The following is a 21,379-nucleotide window of genomic DNA, read 5'->3' as shown; positions in this document are numbered from 1 at the left end:
GACGAGTCTAAGTTGACAAAAAAAAAATGTTGGTTTTTTTTTCATTTGCAAATCTCAGATCCCCCAAAGATGGTATTTTACGCGGTTCTAAGATTTCCTCGTAGCTAGTGGTACGTCAAACCTCGTTATCTCGAAATCGATGCGACCGAGAAAATACTGAGAGATATATATATATATATCGTACACACAATAAGTGCCTTTATGAGAAACCTTTCAAAAATTCATGAGAAATTCATTCATCAGAGATAGCAGAACGCACGTCACATATATCCATATGTTTTTGTTATCTTCAGCAACAGCGTCCTTAGATCATTAATTAGCTGATACAGATGAATCGTGTTGAGTAATCGCCTTGTTCATTAGTTTTTATATTTGCCAAAGCGATAGGAAAACAGATCATTAGTATTTGAGCTCGCTGAATAACATTTCTATAAAGCATGAAGATTTTATTATTTAGTGGTAGCTTTGTTTGGTTATTTTGGATCTTTTTTGTTCCCTATTTAGTGGACAGTGTTTCTCTTGACAATCCTGATTCGTCCCCTGTTACAAATAAAGTGTCTGGTGTTTTACGGGATATTCTGAATCGAGACACTTTGGTACGGTTGTCAATGGTTCAGAAAATTCAAACATTAGCAATGGATGCGATAGATACTAGAAACAACACCAAAAATGTAATGGAGATGCTTAAAAGTGTGACAAAAGAATTCCAAAATATGAAAACTTGGCAAAGGAAAATTGAAGAGGAGATTTCGAATTTTGAAAAGAAATTACGAAACGAATTTACTAAGATGTGTGAGCAACAAAATTCCACAAGTCAGGTGAAAAATAATTCTTCACCAACATTTTCAGGTAACTACTTGACCTGTCCAGCAATACACTTCATAATAACATTGACATCGCAGTTTCTTTTTCTAAAACTTAATTATTCAGTATTCAGGTTAAACAATCACTTGAATTGTTTTTTCTTCAAAAATGTTCATTAAATTCTATATTGACGAGAATGCATTTACTTTATAGATAATATTCATATGTATTTAATAGGAATATGCAATTAACATAAAGAACATATTCTACAAAAAATGGATCTAAAGCTTTTCAATTGAATGATAGCATCATTTTTTTTTCATAACTTCAGACCCTGAACTGTGCTACTACCCCACAGGCACGTTGCACGAACGGTACACGCTCGCTACACGGTTTGCACGAAACGCTGCACGGGTTACACGAAACGCTTTGCACAAAAGGGTTTACACGAAAGCCTACACGACACGTTTGTACACGTTTCTCACACGCTTTGTACACGATTCTCGCACGCTTTGGCCTCGATCTGGATTTTCTATTCGGAATCTCTCGGACTTTATTTAAATTTCATGTATTACGGATTAATCAAAGATTAGTTAAGAATTGCAATCATTCAGATTAAGATTAAAACTTGCTACATCAGTACTATATTCACAGATAAAATACTCAATGTTCGATTGTAATTAATTAATAGTTGTCGTTGAGTATGTGACCCGCCCGGTGTAATGTCTATCATCGTCTATGTACAAACCTTTTTCACTAGACTGTAAATTACGCACTGAAAACAAAAATTATATCTGTAATTCATAATCTTTTACAGCATTCTATGTTTTTACAATAATTTTATTATAGTTTGATATTAAAAATTCGTTTCATTACTGACAAATTAACTCAGTTATTGGTTTGAAAAAAAAAAAAATATTGATCAAATTGCGTATACGATTTCTGTCAACGGATTGATTTTCTTTTCCTTTCTTTTTTTAATTATTGATTGACTTATTCATTTTTTGATTTAGAAAATAAATAATTTCATTTGATTAAATTAGGTTCTGTTTATAATTTGCAAAGGTAATATGTACACTGCATCACACAAGAACATTGTGCAGGGAAGGGGGGGGGGGGGGTTAGATTACCGAGATCTTACTTCTGTACATGGCTAAACATAACGGGCACTTGTTTTAGTAAGTATACCATTGGGAAAAAAATTATTATAGAAACAAATGCCCGTTCTAAGAAAAAAAAGGCATCCATATCTCCAGCGGGACCAGATATAAATGCAATTCATTAGTTGCACTTTATTCAGAATGGTAAATATATCGTTTCATTACAGAATTAAACTTTGATTTATCATTAAAATTTAATAGTGTAGAGAAGTCGGGGGTAGGTATTATAATTGTTTAGTTCTCTTGTGAGGCATTGTGTTTATCAAATAAAAACAATGTTCCCATCTCCTTGTAAAATGCTTGATACCAAACCCCGTCCAGATAAAAAAAAATGTAATCAACAGATCAATAGTCCCGGCTCTTAACAATACATTCAATACACATGTATACATGACCAATGAAAACTAAAAATTATGCTCTAGAACTGCGTGATTAATAAAACAACTAATATATAATTATTCAGGATTTTTTTTTTTTGTTGTTGTTGTTGTTGTTGTTGTTGTTGTTGTAATTTTTTATTCACGAATACACTGGCAAATTAATTCACTGTTTACAGACAATCAGATAATTTAAGAAATAAAATCCACGGGTATTTATTTGTGCGCATTAAATACTAACAAAACAATTTAATTTCACGAACTAAAATCCAATTGTCGGTTGTTATCTTAGCCATGATTGACAAGGGATAATACACGTAGCAGAACAAGTTTTAAGTTCCCAGCACGCGGAGCCCGTGATCGCTGTTGTAAATGACCTTGATCACAGTCGTAATAAGAGTGTTGGAAGTGTAAAGAAGATTCCGGTATATTTTTAAGGGGTGCATCGGGCGCATCCCGAAAAAAAGCAATAATTTTCTTTAAAAAAAATTATCTATTAAAACTTCTTAATAACAAAAACTGAAAGTTTGTTTTTCATTTGAACCCCCCCCCCCCGGAAATATTTAAACCTGTATTTGCCGATGCATATGAAGTATGATTAATTTATATGACAATAATTAATCAACCAATTTTATGCATAAAAAGACTATAAATGACTCATCGTTTCAAAATTATTTGTATCACAATCTTGTAATGTAAGAAAATTATGTTCGTTTATAAAGAAAAAAATTAATTGTGCTCCCTGGCCTAGAATTCCCATACTTAACATTTATTACTAAATTTTGTATTTTATTTTTCACACCTGCCTTATCTATCTATTATTTTGTATAAATCACCCATATGTTCTTGTAATCTCTATATACCATAATTGTAAAATGGTGAAGAGATTCAAATAAATGAATGAATGGGATTCCTGATGAATTTTCTTTAGAAAAAAAATTTCAGTATTGCTCCCTTTAAAAAATGCATTGAATCAAATACCTTAAAGTTGATTTGCGTATAATTAATTACTTTGAACACATTTTCTTTCCATCTTTATTTAAATAAAAAAAGGAAAATCAAATAAATATGTAATACGTTACCGAGTAATTTTATTTTGTTGTTTCCGTATATTTTTTTTCTCTTAAAATACCACCGGTCTGATAGATCCGAATAATATTAGTAACAAACAACACAGAATGACATGTTGATTCATTAATAGCCATATTTAAAATAAAATGACTTCCGAATGACTCACACGATTCTTGCACGAAAGTCGCACGTTTCTCACACGCTTCTCGTACGTTCGTTATACGGTTTGCACGAAACGCTTTGGAGCTTACAAGAAATGCTGCACGGTTTACAAGAAAAGAAAAGCGCACGAAAGTCACACGCTTTTTTGGGGTAGTAGCACGTTTCAGGGTCTATAGGACTTTAATACTGTAGATCCTAAATATGAATTAATTATCGTGAGAAGCTCCACTTGCGAAATAACATTACATGTAGTCGCCTTTATTTTAATGTTATTATATAAGAAATACATGTTTAACCTCTAAATCAACAGTCCTATCACGAATCCACACTCTGGTGACTTGACGTCTGTGTGTCATTTTGCTATATAAAGTAAACGTACTCGCGTAAAATAAGGAAACCACAGTATTTACATTTTTCAGCAATTTATCTTTCTACTAAGCGTATTCTTGTGTTATGATGCAAAAATAATTAGCATTCAAATGATATTGCAGAACAGACTATATCAAATTATATCTATTTTTCAAATTTATTCCTTTCTAGTTTGTTTGTTGTTGTTGTTGTTTTGTTTTTAGATACATGATTCGTTGACTTCATAATGGAAAAATAATTAAAAAAAAAAAAAACAACACAGATACATGAAAAAATGTGATTGAATTCAAGTGAAACTTTAAGTAAACGAGTTCAACAAATTTAATGTATTACGAAGGGGTATTTAACGATTTTGAATCATTTAGAACCATTTACATATGTATTGCTTAATAACGATGAAACTAAAAATATCTATATAGAAAGTCGGCCATTTTGTAAGTGAAACATTACTGAAGAGTTATCTGTCCTAGATGAAAACAAGAAAATTTATTTTTTCTCAAAATGCAAGTGGTGAATTATCCATTGTATATCTTACATTTTCATTTTAAACTTTAATAAAAAGGTAGTTAATGTAAATTTTAACCACCATTTTTTTGAAATACAAAATGTTCATGAAACAATGCTTAAGCTAGTATAAAGACTTCAATTTAAAATTCAAGGTGCAAATATTCATACAATAATCAACTTTTTAAAAAAATCCTTTGGTGGTCCATTTTTATTTGATAACACATTCAAAACGAGACCATAATTACAAAAATTGCCCTATTCAAACATTAGGTATAAAATTATTATGATCATTACACATCTAAATTTACTCATTCATCACTTACGACCGATCTAAAACCAGAATAAACAACTGAAAAAGATGCATGTATGATTTCGGCAATAATAATTCTACAAATTGCCAAAAACTACAATAAAAGATGCGGATAAAATATCTGTTATCTTAGGATACTTTGAGATACAGGGGTTCCATACAAGCAGAGGTTTTTAATGTTTAATTGTATGATATCACACTGAAAAGTGCTCTCATTCCGCTAAATCATGCCTGTTAATTTTTTAATACAGAAAAACAACCATGTTTCTGCAATCATTTCAAACTACATACACTAGAATCGCAAACTCGCCACTCATGATCAGTATTTTCATCTGCAAATACAACCCCTGCCTCATTGACAAATCTAAATTACCTTCTTGTCTACTGTTGTTGAATTTGGCGATGTTTTATTTCAACACATTCCATTGAATGGCCCTCTTGAGCGCAAGCTAATTTCCCGAAGCCGATTGCACACCTTTTTTTACACTGATATAGGTGTTGGTAATTACAGATGTGGTCAGAGGGGTTGCAACAGCGATAGTGACCCTGTCTTTCAAACGATATCAAGCAAAATGTCTAGCAATAGAGTGGGGGGGGGGGGGGTCAGTCAATACGAAGATTTATCAACCCTCGAATAAAATATTCACCTCGCCCTTCGAGCTTATTGAATATTGTACTCTAACGGAGGCTAGATTCTTCTATCGACCCCAAAACTGCAATAATATCATATTTTTTCTATATGTATATATAAAGATATATTGCAATACAATGAAATATATATTTAATGCAGGTGGCGGTGCTCTTTTTGTTCAGTGGGGAAAACCAAGGTGTCCAGACAACACATCTCAACTGGTATATTCGGGTAAGAGAAATATTGCTCACTTGCAAGTACACAAATGGCTTGTATAGAAAGCCACCAAGAAATATATTTCTATTATTTTGAGGAAAGAATTAAAAGATTGTCTAAATATAATTTGAATGAAAAGATTAATACTGTATTTCAAAGTAACAAGTCCAAAGATAAACGCTTCATTAATCCAACGTTTAAGGTTTTCTTGGAGGATCAGAATACAATGCAAAGGGAGCAGCTGTTACCAATGTTTGTCTTTCTCCCGATCCACTATTTGGAAACTGGTCTTCAGAAGTCAGTATCATTAATCAGATGTATGGATCTGAACTGGATATCGATGTAGCTGGACCCGGGACATCAACCCAGGACAACACGTGCGCAGTGTGCAAAAGTAAGATCCACTCCACCGTTGTTATGATCCCAGGCAGAAACGAATGTTATCCAGGGTGGAAGAAACAATATGGCGGATATCTTATGTCTAGTCCCATAGGGTATTCGCCTAAGGAAATCATCTGTTTAAATGAACATCCCGAATTTGTTGTAGGAGGCGGAAATGATAATAATGGAAATCTTTTATACCCAATCAAAACCGTCTGTGGTTCGCTTCAGTGTCCACCCTACGTTAATGGAAAGTTATTAACCTGTGTTGTATGCTCGCAGTGATGAATAGAAAATAAAATTCCACATCTTGTGATGTGTAATGGCTAACAGGTGTTGTCAAACCAATTTTTAAAAACACAGGTGACCGAACAAATATAAAAACTATTGTCAGATAACACTTTATAGTTGTCATGGTCAGTTTTTTTTTTTTTTACCTCTTTGTTAACGTTTGGAATGGTATGTAGATTACTTAAAGTCAAACTTGATTCAGAAACGGGTATTCTACTATAGACAATATAGTGGCCTTGCATATTCTGCCAAATATGGTAATAATTTCCAAAAAGACACTAAGTCATATTTAAATGAAAACATCCTTAGGTATACTAGATTCAAGTTTGTTCGGAGATAGTGTGGGACAACAATAGTGATCAAAGTTTTACCTAATTTACACCAGATTAGGGAAAAGCTTTACCTAATTTACATCAGATTAAGGAAAAGTTTTACCTTATTTACATCAGATTAGGGAAAAGTTGTACCTAATTTACATCAAATTAAGGAAAAGTTTTACATAATTTACATCAGATTAGGGAAAAATTTTACCTAGTTTACATCAGATTAGGGAAAAATCTGATGATGAGAACAGCAAAGTCATATATAAAGACTAAGCTGAGAGTAGTGGACCATGGGTCTTGTTCTCAGAAAGTCGGAAAAAGCATTTGTGAAAAAAAAAAAAAATATTTGAAGACCAAATCTTAACAAGTTTTCAGAATTATTTTCAACTTCTGACTTCAATGTATTAATTAAATATTGTATAGTTTCCTATATAATGTATAGGAACAAGTCTGTCCTTCCTGTGATAACTTCTGTCTACTTGATTCATATGTATTTCCGCCGTTTCCACATGTACCCCCTGTATATTGTCTTTGTAAATGTACTGTAGAGAGATGTATAGAGAATAAAATCATTTAACCTGATATGTATCTGATATTTTTTGTTCATTCTTAATCTCACTTGAAAGTATCAGCTTAATGTACTATGTATAACTTTTCTATAAATAGTTGGAATAAATATACAATTATTACAAAGCGACCAAAAATTGAGAATGAACTGTGCAATAAAAAACCGGTCAAATATTATCTAATTTCTGTTTTAGAACACGAGAAATAAGTGAACTATCATGCTAAACGACGCATCTATTTACAAATTTCAATACAAATTTTGCAAATAAGCTCCAAAACACCTGCACCAGAATTCACCTCTGATATTACCCTAGATATGATATGATGTCCGTAAACTATATTTAGATTTCACTAGCATTGGTATAATCATAAATTAAATTTAAAGTCTACTTTTGTATTCGATAAACAGCTGTGAAATAACAAAAAGGGGAGTACGATGGTGGTTACTGTTGGTTGATCTAAGTTACTGGCAATCTTTAATGAAAATAACAAAAATCAATTAATCATTTGACAAGATGTCTCATTCGTGAAGCATTCAATCAAAATCTAGGTTTAAGAAGAAATAAATGTTGATAACAATTCAAAAAATAACAAAATGTACCCATTTTTTGGATAGCCTCGATGTCAATATTGATTGAAATTTCTAGAACGTGTTACTGAAGTTCCATGAAAGGGACAAGTATCTTGGACATTTAAACCCTAGAAACTTGGAAAGACACCTCAACTAATGTATATTAGATACACTGCTCTTCCAGACATTGCTTTGATACATATAATATTTGTCCGCTGCCAAAAAAATGCAACCCACCTTTAATATTTAAATTATTATGCCTGCTATAAGAAATTGACCTCGATATTTTTGACTGATAGATTCTAATACGTATGTTAGTTTCTATCAATATCCTGTGTGACAATTTTCTCAGCTGAATCTTTGCATTTCAGTTTCTTCTCAAATGCTCAAATTACAGATCATAATAAACAACTTTATTATATTTAAATATGTTCACAACTTTCATGTTTTTGATAACATGTTTAACGAGTGTTCAATTAGATTTCAATTGTCATTCAAAATCTCTGTTATTGTCAAGATTTTTTATGCCGCTTTTCAGCAATATTTTTTTAGATTCTTGACAATTTTTCACCAGTCCTGCATATTATTTTTAAAGTTCGATGAATTTTAGAAGAGCATGATGCTAATTAAAATTCTCATAAACATGCATAAGACATTTGGTATATGATATAAAGCGTTTAGAAAGTACGCTGACCGCTTAAAAATGCGTTGATCAAGTGTAAAGACGAATAATGACCCACGTAGAATAATTAAGGGGGGTCATTTTTCGACGTCAAAACTGACTCCCGGTCATTATTCGATGTCAAAAAATGACACTTTTGCCTGTAGAAAATTGGCAATATTTTAAAAATCTGCAAACCTAGGTGAAGAAAGATGACCCTTGTAGAAAAATAACCTTTTGTAGATTTTATTAGTGGTAACTTTTTCTTTTTGGTTAAAAGAATTAAGAATTATACCCCGAGTACCCAAACTCCGTCACCATAAGCGGAAAACACCCCGCGTTACTCTCCAAAAATTTTTTTAATTGCATCTTGTTTGCTACACTTAGTAATGAACTCAAATATTGTTTTAGTACTATTAACAAAAATGTAGTCAATGGGCTTAATATGTATAACACAACTCAATAGAATGTGTACCACACCCGTGTTCATAACGCCTAATGAACCCTTACTCCGTCCAGGACCCTCTACAACGTGCCAACGTATTTAATACAATTTTCCCCAGTTTATTTTTTTGTCCCTTTTTATTAAATTTTAAAACATGAAAAGTAGTTTTTAAGATTTACAGTAGTATTAAATTGTATTTTAAGAAAACGATCAACTATAGAAAAATAACGTTAATTTAACGTATTTTATATGTATTAATGTCGCGCTAACGCCATCTCAAACATGTCGTGCATTAGGGCAAATGCAGAAAAAAATTTTTTTTAGCCGTATTCAACATGATTTGTCATATTAAACCTTTGATATAGAACCTTCATAAAAATGACAGATATGTGAAAAATGAGCATTGTTGCGCATATGTCGGAGATATCAATGGAATAGCGCATGAAGGAAAAGGTGCTTACTGATTTCACGTAAAGTATGATAGATACAATATATTAAGTGTAATTGTTATTTGTTTTTTATGCATTCTTGAACTTGTCTGTTAAATTATCACAGCATTTGATTGCAGATTTTCTGCATGAAAAATTTAACGTCACAATCGCATTCGTTTACAAACAGCGCGGAGTTAGTGACGGAGTTAGGGGTTTTGGCGATAAAGCAAGAGGCCTTTGGAATAGACTGCTCATCTCAGGCAAACTGAGAATACAGTGATGATATATATGTTGGTCTCATTAAATCTTTCGAATAAAATGATCTGTGTTTTATGATAAATGTACAACATTTATTGACTTCAATCTTGTCTTTGTGGAAATGCATCCATATTGATTTGACAAACGTATCATTGTTTCAGAGGCAAATAAAAGTTGAGATGCCAGCAATTTTAACAAACTACAAGTCAAATACCATGAAATCCCAAAAAGGAATGGAGTCAATGAATATGATATCAGATATCCATATCTCGTCCGCGTGCACTTGATTTCATATGTGTGCCTTACACATGTACCATCTTTGACTTTCTAAGCGCTTTCCATTATCAGAGGAATGATAAGTCTTGTCCAAAGGAGACACATCAAATATGATCGAACAAATGTATATAACTCGCGAAGTTGCCAAAACAACTATCCGTTTATTCCGAACATTCCGAACAAAAACAATTTTTTTTTTAAAAAGAGTAATATTTGTTTATCCCAATGAAGATTTATTTGTCCACACAAATACGTTGTTAATCTGAAAAGAACAAACTTTTTTAGAACTATTAACATTTTTGTCAGAACAGATATCTAATTCGTTCAAACAATTATATATTCTCTGGACTTATACATTACTTTTACATTATATTCCGTACTTATAAAAGCTAGAACTTCATGGAATTTTGTGAATTTATTAAAGCTAGAAAAATTCCTAAATTACAAAATGTTTTTGCTAACAAGGTCATTATAATAACCGAGAAAATTTCCAGTTGCCAACTTTGATTGAGACTGTTAAAGGACCTTTAACATCAACTTATTTGTCAGTATCCTGGTTCTTTTAAAAATTGATCGTTTAGTTGGGAGACATGAACACCATGTGCAGTGAGAGTAGAATTTTCTTCATAACATGTAAGAAGTTTGCAATGGAAAAGCCGATTCGAAAGTCGTCCTATTTGTCAGAAAGTTTAATTAATAGTTGGCCAAATATATTCAAATATGAATCATATGATGAAGAAAGATTAAGACTACAATGTCCATGGTCACGTGACGACAGATTTTCTACCACCTGAAAGAAAAAATAGAACTGTTAGTAAGTTCATTCGTTAAGTGAAAACATGTGTCCAACCGTTTCCATGGCAATGGTCGCCATTATAATGTAAATGGCATAACTAGTTTTGGTGATAATTATTTCTGTGAAATTGCATAAAGATTAAACTTATTGGTCGTCATTTCTGAAAAGTTTCATTAAGATTGTCCAAGTCATTTCCGTGAAAATGCTTGCACAAAATAATATGTCTAGCGATAACAACATGTCGTCCTGAAGTTTTGATAACAATATTTAGGCTCACTGATACAGTACCAACCAGACCCAATCTGACAGAAAGCAGTCCAAGAGCAGTCCCAGGGACTGCTTTGTGGGACTGCTTAGCAGTCCCACAGCTGTCTCAGAGCATACCTATAACTGTTTCCATAGCAGTCCTACAGCGATGCCAAAGCAATAAAACAATGCTCCCAGAAAGCAGTCCCAAAAGTCAGTAAGCACGGTTAATAAATTCAATAGTCGGAGCTTAGTTCTTTTGAGATTACGCACCGCATCAACAAATAATGAATGTATAATAGAGACAGTTGGTATCAATGATGCACTCTTTTGGAGAAAAATTATATAAATCTTGTACATGTGTCACCGAATATTCAAATTTCTTATGTGACAACTATTTCTGTAAATTCCGATCTTTATATTCATTTCCTTTTTTTCTACTTTCCAAAAAAGAATGAAAAAGTGTTTACTTTCAATAATATGAATGAAGTCTATCAAAATTTTACATGCATTTACCTAAAATTGTTAGATAAACATATACCAACAAAGCAAATTACAATACGTCCATCAGATAAACCATATATTACCACAGAAATTCATAGGAAAATGCGGCAAAGAAAAAGAATACATAATATAAACTAGTAGACTAATTGTTCTCGAACAATTAGAGGTCTTTCCACCTTCTTTAACTTTCACATATTTTTCATATTTAACTCTCTACTGTTTATTTTTTACCAAAGAAACCAGAAATGGCTTGAGAGATGGAAAAAATGAAAATTTTAAAAATTTTGAGATGACCTTGACCTTTGACCTTGACATAAATTTTAAGATGTAAGGTCAAAGAATCTAATGCAGTTGGTCTCATGTCTCTACGACTTATTCTTTTGAATTTTTTTAATTATTTGTAAAAATCAAAAACTTTGAGGGGCAATAACTCATTGAAGGGGTTGACGAATACTTTCGCAATGAAAAGATTGAAGAGTCCCCTCAATTAGTCGAAGACATTGGTGAAGGTTCTGTACCTCTGTGGTTTACGGTTTCGAAGGAGTAGAGATAACAAGCTTTTATTGCGAAAGGGGATGTAACTCCTCGAGGGTCAAAGTTCATATATGCAGGGCCAACTGTGAAAATCTTTTACGGAGTACATTCTCATGAACTATAAATCTTTTCGATAAATCTTGAAACTCAAAATCTTGCGGCGGAAAAATAAGAAGAATAATAAGAAACAGAAGAAAACCAATAGGTCTTTCCACAGAAAGGTGGAAAGACCTAATAAGCGAAGCATACTAAAAATCCATTACACTGGCAAAAATTTAGACAAATACGTAATGAAGTAAAAGATTTAGTACGGAATGGTAAGAAGGAATACAAAATCAAACTTGTTTCTCAACTTACAGACAAATCTATTCCACCAGGAAAGTTGTGGCGTATAGCAAAATCTGTTGCAAAGTTAAAGAAACATAATTCTCCCCCATCCTCTATTAAATCACAAGATGGTAGAATATTGGTTCATCCAATTGATAAAGCTGAAGAATTTAATAATTTTTTTCAAATATATTGCATATTGAAAATGAGCCGGACTTGACTTAACATGGAGCTGGACCTCCAGAATATTTCTGTGATTTTGAAATAAGCGATCAAGATGTTCTTGATCAGTTAAGCATACTTGATCCATTAGTAAACATAAAAAAAAACAAGTTAATGATATTGATCTGTAATCATTAGGCTGTTGGGGACAGCCCTTTATTTTTAAAAATAGGTATACCATATGTATGGAAGAACTTTATTTGTGAGTGATAGGTTAAATAATCTATATAATGGTTTATATATAGAATAACGGGTTTCCTTTGATATTCTGGGGGAAATCTAATCTGGTCCACATGGTTTAGAGGGATCAAAAGAATGTGTAAACGTCTAAAAATAACATTTTTATATGGCGGCTTGAAAATGGTGCTAAAAGTAATTTTGACTCGCTCTTAATATAATTTATCTATCAACATATTATAAATCTAACATTTTCAACAAGTTTACGTTCTTAGAATAATTTACTAAGGTTTTAACAACAAGAAATTGGCTTTGTCTGTTGGTAATACTACAGTTCGTCCGAATTATACTCGGCCAAATGTTGTAGTTCACAATAGATGGATTAAAATTGATCTGCTCAATGCAAACAGAACTGCAAAAGGGAAGCAGCAAGTTTGGAATACACACCGGCTGGGCTTTCTTTATCCAAAACCTAACTTTAACAAACTTGAGTAATCAAAGCATCCCAGAAAGCAGTCTCAAGAACTGCTGGGACTGCTAGGTTTCGTTTCACACACACTGGTCCCAGAGAAGTCCCACATTTCAAGATTTCAGTCTGAATGTAGTCCAAGGGACTGCTTTCTGAGATAAATGACTAATATTCCTTTATAAAATTCTTAAGTATATAGGTCATTTCGGTCAATTTTTGCGGACGGAACTATCCGTACTCAATTCAGTACAAAAACAATGCCTAATAAGTCAGCCAAAATACGACCCAGCGATAGGTTATATTTGCTAACAAGGTCATTTTAACGATAATAAAACTTACGATATGGTGACTTTAAATGCGGCTGTTGAAATCCCTTTAACATAAACTTTTCAGTGAATAGCCTGTCTCGCTTTAAAAATTGATCGTACTCAGAGCAAGCTCTTGAGTAGCGAATACGTTTGGAGACATATACACCATAAGCAGGTGATAGTGGAATATTACAAAATAGATAAGTAAATTTGACGATGGAAAAGCTAAATTTCGTTGTTAATTGGCCTCTATTGTCTATAGTCAGTAAAATATCTAAATATGAAACAGACTTGGCAGACTCCGTGGTGTCTTTAATTTCAGGTTCACTGGGATATATCGAGTCGACATACTAGTGAAAATAACTATTGTCAATTGATAAAACATTGCCAGTATATCTGAATGTCGAAATAAAGGCCGTAGCTAGTGTTTTCCCCTTCTCTTGTAGAAGTTTTTGAATAAATTCTGCTTCATAGGTAAATAAAAACAGGTCAGCTAATAAGGCGCACAATAAGTGCCCATCGAGGTTCCAACAGTTTCTCTGATGACTACAAATATGTTGTCAATGAAGAACTACAACATCCTTTTAATATCAATTCAGAGCATTTACGTGTATGGTCATAGTGGTTTTTAACGAAGTAATTTTGCTGATGACCAATCGCAAGATGTGAAAATTTTCGAGTTCCGTTTTTATTTGAGAAGCAGTTGTCTGTGACATCAAAGAGTCTAGATTTTAATTTATCCTGAGGATTGTTGCATAAAGTGTAGAAAAGTTGTAAGTTTTGATATCATAGATTTTTGAAAATGATTTAAAGTGTCTTCAAGTTCTTTCGAGCTTTTGAGGATCCACACCTGATTTATACCACTTTTAGAATAAGCTGTAGCTTAGTTCGTCTAAAGTTTCTCCTTTTCAGCAGTTAATATTTCTGTAAGGAGTAAAGATAAGTGCTTGGTAGAGCATTTGCTTGACCCAGCAATGTATCTTTGTTTGTGAGGATTATTATGAAGTATAGGAATCCAGTACAGGTAGGGTAGATCAAACTCACCTTGGTTGACTGGTACAGTATATTAAAAGTATTAAACACTGAAATACGATTTTGAAAATATAAGCTACCGGATTAAAAAAATAAAGATATATCTATATCTCTGTAGAAAACGGTTCAGTTCACCTGAGCTGAAGTTTCCAGCAATCTAAAGCATCGGTTGTGTCTCTTTGTCGTTGTTGTTGTAAAGTTTTCAAAATTTTATTTCTCCCAAATTACTGATCCGATTTCAATAAAACTCGCAATATAATATCCTTGAGTAAAGAAGATTCAAGTTTGTTCAACTCAAGGGTAAAGTCCTCTTTCAAGAGGAGATAAGTCAAAAATAATGAAAATTTTACGACTGAATTTAAAAAATCTCCCAAGAACCAGTTGGCCAGAAACGTAAAAATCTTAAGTAAATGGTTCTTAGTGCAGTGTGGATTTAAGTTTATTCAAATCATGGCCCCTGATGGTGAGGGAGGGGGGACCATAATAGGAGAATAATGTTTTGAAGTATGAATATATAGAGGGAAATTTTGAACATCTCAAAAACAACGAGGTTATGGTAAAAGACATGAAAATGCTAGGATCCTTAGACAGTGCAGATTCACATTTATTCAAATCACAGTCCTGGGGTTGGGCCACAAAAAGAATCAAAGTTTTACATAGTAATATATAAGAGATGAATAAAAAAATCTTTTCTATAGTACATGTAGCAGAGCCATACTATATCATGCAAAATGCATATATTCTAAAGTTGTTTGGATTCAAGTTTTTGTAACAATTTACGGAATCGTCTATAAACGGTTCAGTAGATCATGAAATTGTAGAAAGGTGTAACTGAAATTCAGTATCAAATTTTATTTAATGTATGTTATAGAATACTTGTTTATAGGAATGAATCTTTCAAAGTACAGCACGCCTGTAAACCATGATAATATTGAAGCATCCCAAAGTTTGCCAATTCAAGTGTCTTGACCCCAGTGGGGTAGGGTAGGTCCACATTTTTCCATGTGAATTAAGCGAGAAAAAGTTTTTCTGAAGAAGAGCAAGGCCAAATTTATTCAGGAGAGCATTGTGGCTTGTCTTGTTTAAAGTAAATGAAATGTAACAGGTCAGGGCCAGATTTTGCAATGGCTTTACATGTATATCCAGATTTCTTTATAATGTGAATCTATATTTGTGCCCAAAATTGCGCTTTTATCACAAAATGCACAACAATACTTTTGTCATAGTGCTGAGACAATGTAACTATAGACCAGCAGTAGGCCAAACAGTTTATGTTATGTAAATAATAAACTTATAATGTAATGAAACATATATTAAACAGAATATTTTTTTAAATTTTTATTATAGGTTTTTTTTAAAAAAAATAATGTCAAAAAAGTACCGTGGTATACGTGATATTGTATAATGAAAAAGATAACGAACAGTGATCAATCTCAAAAAATCTACAGACAATACAAAGCTATATACAGGGCATAAAACACGGACTCCCGAAAATTGCAAAATTTGGATCATGTGCCTAGCAGGAGTAAGCATCCCCTGTTGACCAGTCACACCTGCCGTGAGCTCTACGCAGCTCTGTTAAGGCTGCATAAAGGGGGCGGGGCCTAATTTATACGGGAAAAGTTTACTGTGACATCACACAAATATAGCAATTCCTCACAATAACAGAAAATGAAATAATTTGCGAATCTAAACTGCATAAGAGTAATGAACTACATCAAAACTTACCACTGCATTCATTTTTGTCGCTAGATAAACCCCACACAGCAAGATATAAACAAGTCACTGATCGTAATGCACTTGTCGACATGACGTCATCATGGTAAAGTTTGACGCATTTTATGTGCAGTGAGAGGCGGATCAAGAAATTTTTTCACAGTGAAAAAGGCATTTTATTATTAAACAGAATATTATTTGAAAATCTTAGGTAGACCATTAATACAAGTCCGAAACATTTGTTTAGTGTCATTATTTAAAAACTATCGAGAGAATGTATTGAATTAATTCTACCGTGTCTTTGTCTACAGGGTGTGCATGTTTCATGCCGAGGTGCCTCATGAAATCGCCTTTTCGCAAGGGCATACACTTAAAAGATCTTGACCATTTTTTGTATACACATAATGGACATATTCCTTAACTTGAAAAGTGCTGCTGCTTTCCTGAAATCGATAGCATAACTTAATAAATACATAAAATACTTGGTAAAGGTCACACATATTTCGACATTAGCAAGATAACATGAAATTTAAACTAATAAAATGCGAATTCTGTTTAAAGCAGCAGCACTTTCCATAAACTACAAGTTATGTAGAAACAATCTATTCCTTTAATTTTTAATTTTAACTAGGGTATGCCCTTGCGATATTGAAATGTGTTTGTGACCTACATACAGTGCACATTACATGCATTTATCACGTGATTATCAAATAACGTGACCAAACCAAATTCAGTACAGAGCGAGGTATACAATGTTATTTCAAAGAATGTTAAAGTCATAAGATAATATAGTACCTTTACAAGATTAAAATTCATTTTAAAAAGGTATGTATTTATGCACGTTTATATTCTGTTGATTTCTTCGAAGTACCCCTTAACAGTGCTGCGTATGTTTTGAACAGGTAGACCAATCATTCCGTAGTCAAATTTATTATAAAAAACAAAGGTCCGAGGTATGAAAAAAGTAGCCAAAATACAACCCAATGACAGGTTATATTTGTTAGCAAGGTATAAAATAATGACAGTAAAAGTTATGATTGTATGATAATTATATATTGTTTAACGTCCCTTTCGAGACTTATATAGGGACTTTACCTTATGCAAGTGAAAAGTTTCAAATTTAGACCTATACTCGGCACTCAGGGCCATTGAGCAGTGAGGGTTCTTTATCGTGCCAACGCCTACGGTGACACGGGACCTCGGTTTAAAGGTCTCATCCAAAAGACCTGTGACTTTCATTTCTAGTGCCGGGCACTTGGAAAAGGAACAGTAGAAATTTACGAAATGCTGACTTTACGAAATGCTGACTTTAAACAAGGTTCTTAAAATCCCTGTAACATCAACTTATCTTTCAGTAGCCTGCCTCGATTACGATTAAAATTAATTAACTCAGAGCATTTCCTTGTGTATCGAAAAACGTTAGGAAATGTAAACAACATAATTATGCAAGTGTTATCAGAACATTACTTCATAAATAGAGATAGTTGACGATGGAAAAGCTGAAGTAATCTTTTATCATATAATTAAGTTGTTAAAGTTGGCCCTTATCGTGTATAGTCAGTAAAATATTCAAATATGAAACAGATGTTGCAGACATTGTGGTGTCTTTTATTTCAAGTTCACTGGGATATATCGAGTCTACATATGAATGGAAATTAGTTGATATGACGTCGCCGATATATAGTTGATATAACGTCGCCGATATATCTGAACGTCAAGTTGAAAGCCACAAGACGTGTCTTCCTCTTCTCATGTAGAAGTTTTTTTTTTAATAAATTCTGCTTCATATGAATATATAACAGGTCGGCGAATAAAGGAGGAAAATTAACGCCGAATGAATTTCAACGTTTGTTTGACGACCTGGTCTCCGTCAAAGAGGAACTCCAGCATCCTTGTAAAATCAACTTCATAGTACTTGATTGTAGAATCAGAGTGATTTTGAACAAAGTAGATGTAATGCTGTTGATGACTAATCAAAAGATCCTAAAAATGACGAGTTCCATTTTTATTGAAGAAGCAGCTTTCTATGATATCAAAAAGCCTTGTTTTTAAATATGCATTAATTCAATCGTTAATATCATGAATAAAATTGCTGAATTGATGCACGCAACAATTGAATAAATACATGTAATTGTTTGATAGGCTTCAATTCGTTTATTGAACTCCTCAGTCAAACTGATGCACGCATCAATTCAATCAATAATTCATACTGTTAATCCCATCACCTCAATCAAAGCATTCTATTCTTTAAGAGTAACAATGTGACCTATTTATTTATTGATTGTATATTATTTAATGCTACATTTGAGAATTTTGAAATCTTAAAGAGGCATAAGGTGTTTTTGGTGTTTTTTACCTATGTTGTAGAAGCTAGAGATCTTTATCGTGTTCAACAATAAACCCATATCTTATCGCTTTTAAAATGATTGTTTTCTTGGAGACAAATTTCTTAAGAGGAAAAGTGCTGAGAGCAACTTCCTCAATTATGTGAATTATGTAAAATTTAGCCGTATTTTGACAAATTCTCTATTTGGACGTAATACACATTGAAAAAAATATAATTATGTAATAAAGCAACAGCGCATAACCAGATCCCATCACTTTTTAAAATACATGTAGAAGGGATAATAGGCACACCCGTTTAAAAACTCATTATTATAGTGAAGCGGATATCGTTCAACATTTAGGATTTTCGAGGGACTGAGCATCTCGTTTTAGTACAGTGTACGTTGCTGTGCAAGTGGCCTTACTACGGCTTTATATAAGGTCTATACCTTTTGTTTTTCATTTATGAAAATATTGATTAATGCATTGAGGAATATGTCTCTATTTTGCACAGATCACGTTTGATTCGTTCTAATTTTCATATTAACAAGATATAATACAGTAATCGCTTGATGCACGTCTCAAGAAGAGATAATCGCGCGTCAAGCTAGTGAGAGAAGTCATCGCAGTGCAGCCACATCAAGCTGACTTTCATTCTACACTCAGATAGTGCTATTCCGGCAAGATAAGTTACACATCGATTTGTCTGTACATTATTTCTGAGAAACAAAGTATTTTAGAGTGTGTGAAAAACATTAGCATTTATTCATCGCGATTCCTTTTTGTTGTTTTATTGAACCTTTGCATAGGCTGTATAAATATGGTAGTCCTTTACGGGACCACTCTATCTCGAAACGAACAATCAAATTTATGGTTTCCAGCATACTCATGTTCATAATTTATGTGCTGATAAAACTTTAATTGAATTACCGTTCTATAAAAATCTAAGTAAGTGAATGAATTTATTTTATTTTTTTTGTTCGAAGAAACCAACAAATCATATAATCCGAGGTACAAACTATTTTGTTCGCAATACGTGCATCAAATCAATTATGATTACTCCTACTATTCAATTGATGAGTGCATCAATTCATTTGATGCAGGTATCAGTTTAAGTGATGAGAAGAATAGTTCTTTCATGAACTCATTAATTACTAGGTAATATTGTGCACAATAAGTTCATTAATAACTTTTTAAAGAATTAATTATATATCTGATTATTTGAGTTTGTTACTTTGGCGCCACTGGAAAGACTTAGATAAAATGCAAAATCTTTTCGTCACTCCAGCAATTGGCCAAGATGTTTTATGAACAATATGTATGAACAATATGTATGAGTAAAATGCTTTAAACCATCTAATGTCAAAGTTACTGACATTGCATATATATATATATATATATATATATATATACAGTCCCTGAAACGTTCTACTTTCCCACTTGAACGGTGAGCGAACGCTGAACGAACGGTGAACGAACGCTGAACGAACGCAGAGCGAACGGTGAGTGAACGATGTGTGAACGCTGAACGCAACTTGGTGAACGATGTGTGAACGCTGAACGGTGAGCGAACGCAGAACGCGAACGGAGCGCAAACGCGAACGCAAAGTGAACGGTGAACGAACGGTTTGTTCGGAATGCCTCTGATCTTTTCCTTACATTGAAACTATTCTATTGTATGTATGCCTGGTGCTAAAAAATAAATAAAAAAACAAATCAATGAAGAGTATCCTAAGAAAGACGATACAGGGACATTAAGTAAAATTTTTATTTAAGTTTTTAACAATATTTTCTGCGCATATGTACGATGTTTAAATTCAATTTTTTAATAACACGATTTTTATATCTGTAAAACATTGTAATTGTTACCGAACGCTGTAGTATAAAAGATAAAATTAATATAGTTGTAAAATAAATATGTTTATTCTTATTTGATTTATAAAATCATCACAAATAATGTGGATTTTAGAAGAGCAAACTACGGACTTATAGAATGAATTACAACGGTTGTAACAACCATACATATATTTCCGTGCCAAGACTTTTCCGTGTAAAATAATGAGAAAAAAAAAATAAAATATTTTACAAAGGTATGTGGACGTATTGCATAAATACACCCGTATTTTAAAATTGTAATGCAATAATATATTTATCAGTCAGTTTTATTTTTTATGATGATTTATTGAGCAGACTGCTACATGTTTCCCGGCCGTGATTATACTTGGACAAGATGATACAAAGAGGCATTCATATTATTTGTTATATATTAAGTTTTCACAACTTCATATTTAAGTAATATGCTGTCATAGTTTTTATTAAACAGACAAATGAGAGAGAGAGAGAGAGAGAGAGAGAGAGAGAGAGAGAGAGAGAGAGATTCGGTTTTACCCCCCTTTCTCAAATGTTTGTACCTATATCAAATAAAATTTCTTAATTATTTTCTAAATATACCAGGCAATGAAAAAACTATTTTTATCACCAAACCTATTTGTGTTACAGTCATAATCGGTTTTTATTTTCCTGCTTCAAGTTCACACGAAGTCCACGTGCTTGACCTGTCAATCAAAATCATTCGACACTGTGCAGGTGTGAAAGTCTCGTCACACCGAAGGCAAAGCGTTAAGTATCTCCAAGAAATTTTAACATTTTTTCTTATCATTTCTAGATCCGATTCCAACATTTCTAAAAAAAAAATAATAATAATAAATGAATAAAATACATTGGGAATAAATACTTGGATTGATTAAGCCGCTTGAATTTGAAACCTACTCCCTGCCAATTTAAAATATGCATATTTTGAACTACTATTGTTTAATGACTTTGTTTAGATGCACTGTTTTGAGACTGAAATTTTTGTGCTACAAAACACATTAACTTCTATTTAAATGTTAATTAAAATATACTGGAACTAC

At 32.7% G+C, this 21,379-nt stretch overlaps 1 protein-coding gene across 2 annotated transcripts in view; it reads left to right on the top strand.

The window, feature by feature from the left end:
* The first annotated feature begins 426 nt into the window (after positions 1–426).
* The window catches only part of LOC133178862 (uncharacterized), a 32,054-nt gene continuing 11,101 nt past the window's right edge, over positions 427–21,379 (top strand). Inside the window, exons 1-3 of one of the 2 annotated variants that reach the window (XM_061313534.1) lie at positions 427–849; positions 5,551–5,622; positions 5,810–6,674. In XM_061313534.1, coding sequence (XP_061169518.1) covers positions 438–849; positions 5,551–5,622; positions 5,810–6,273 — 948 coding nt within the window. In that variant the 5' untranslated portion in view covers positions 427–437 and the 3' untranslated portion in view covers positions 6,274–6,674. Of the gene's footprint in view, positions 850–5,550; positions 5,623–5,809; positions 6,675–21,379 lie in introns of those variants that run through there. The other variant, XM_061313535.1, reaches the window with a different exon arrangement.

The sequence above is a fragment of the Saccostrea echinata genome, unplaced genomic scaffold (assembly GCF_033153115.1).
Source record: "Saccostrea echinata isolate AGI-Se365-2 ecotype Australia unplaced genomic scaffold, CSIRO_AGI_Sech_v1 ptg000003l, whole genome shotgun sequence".
NCBI lineage: Eukaryota > Metazoa > Mollusca > Bivalvia > Ostreida > Ostreidae > Saccostrea > Saccostrea echinata.
The sequence above is the reverse complement of the archived record's forward strand: the minus strand, read 5'-3'. Positions and strand labels throughout refer to the sequence as shown.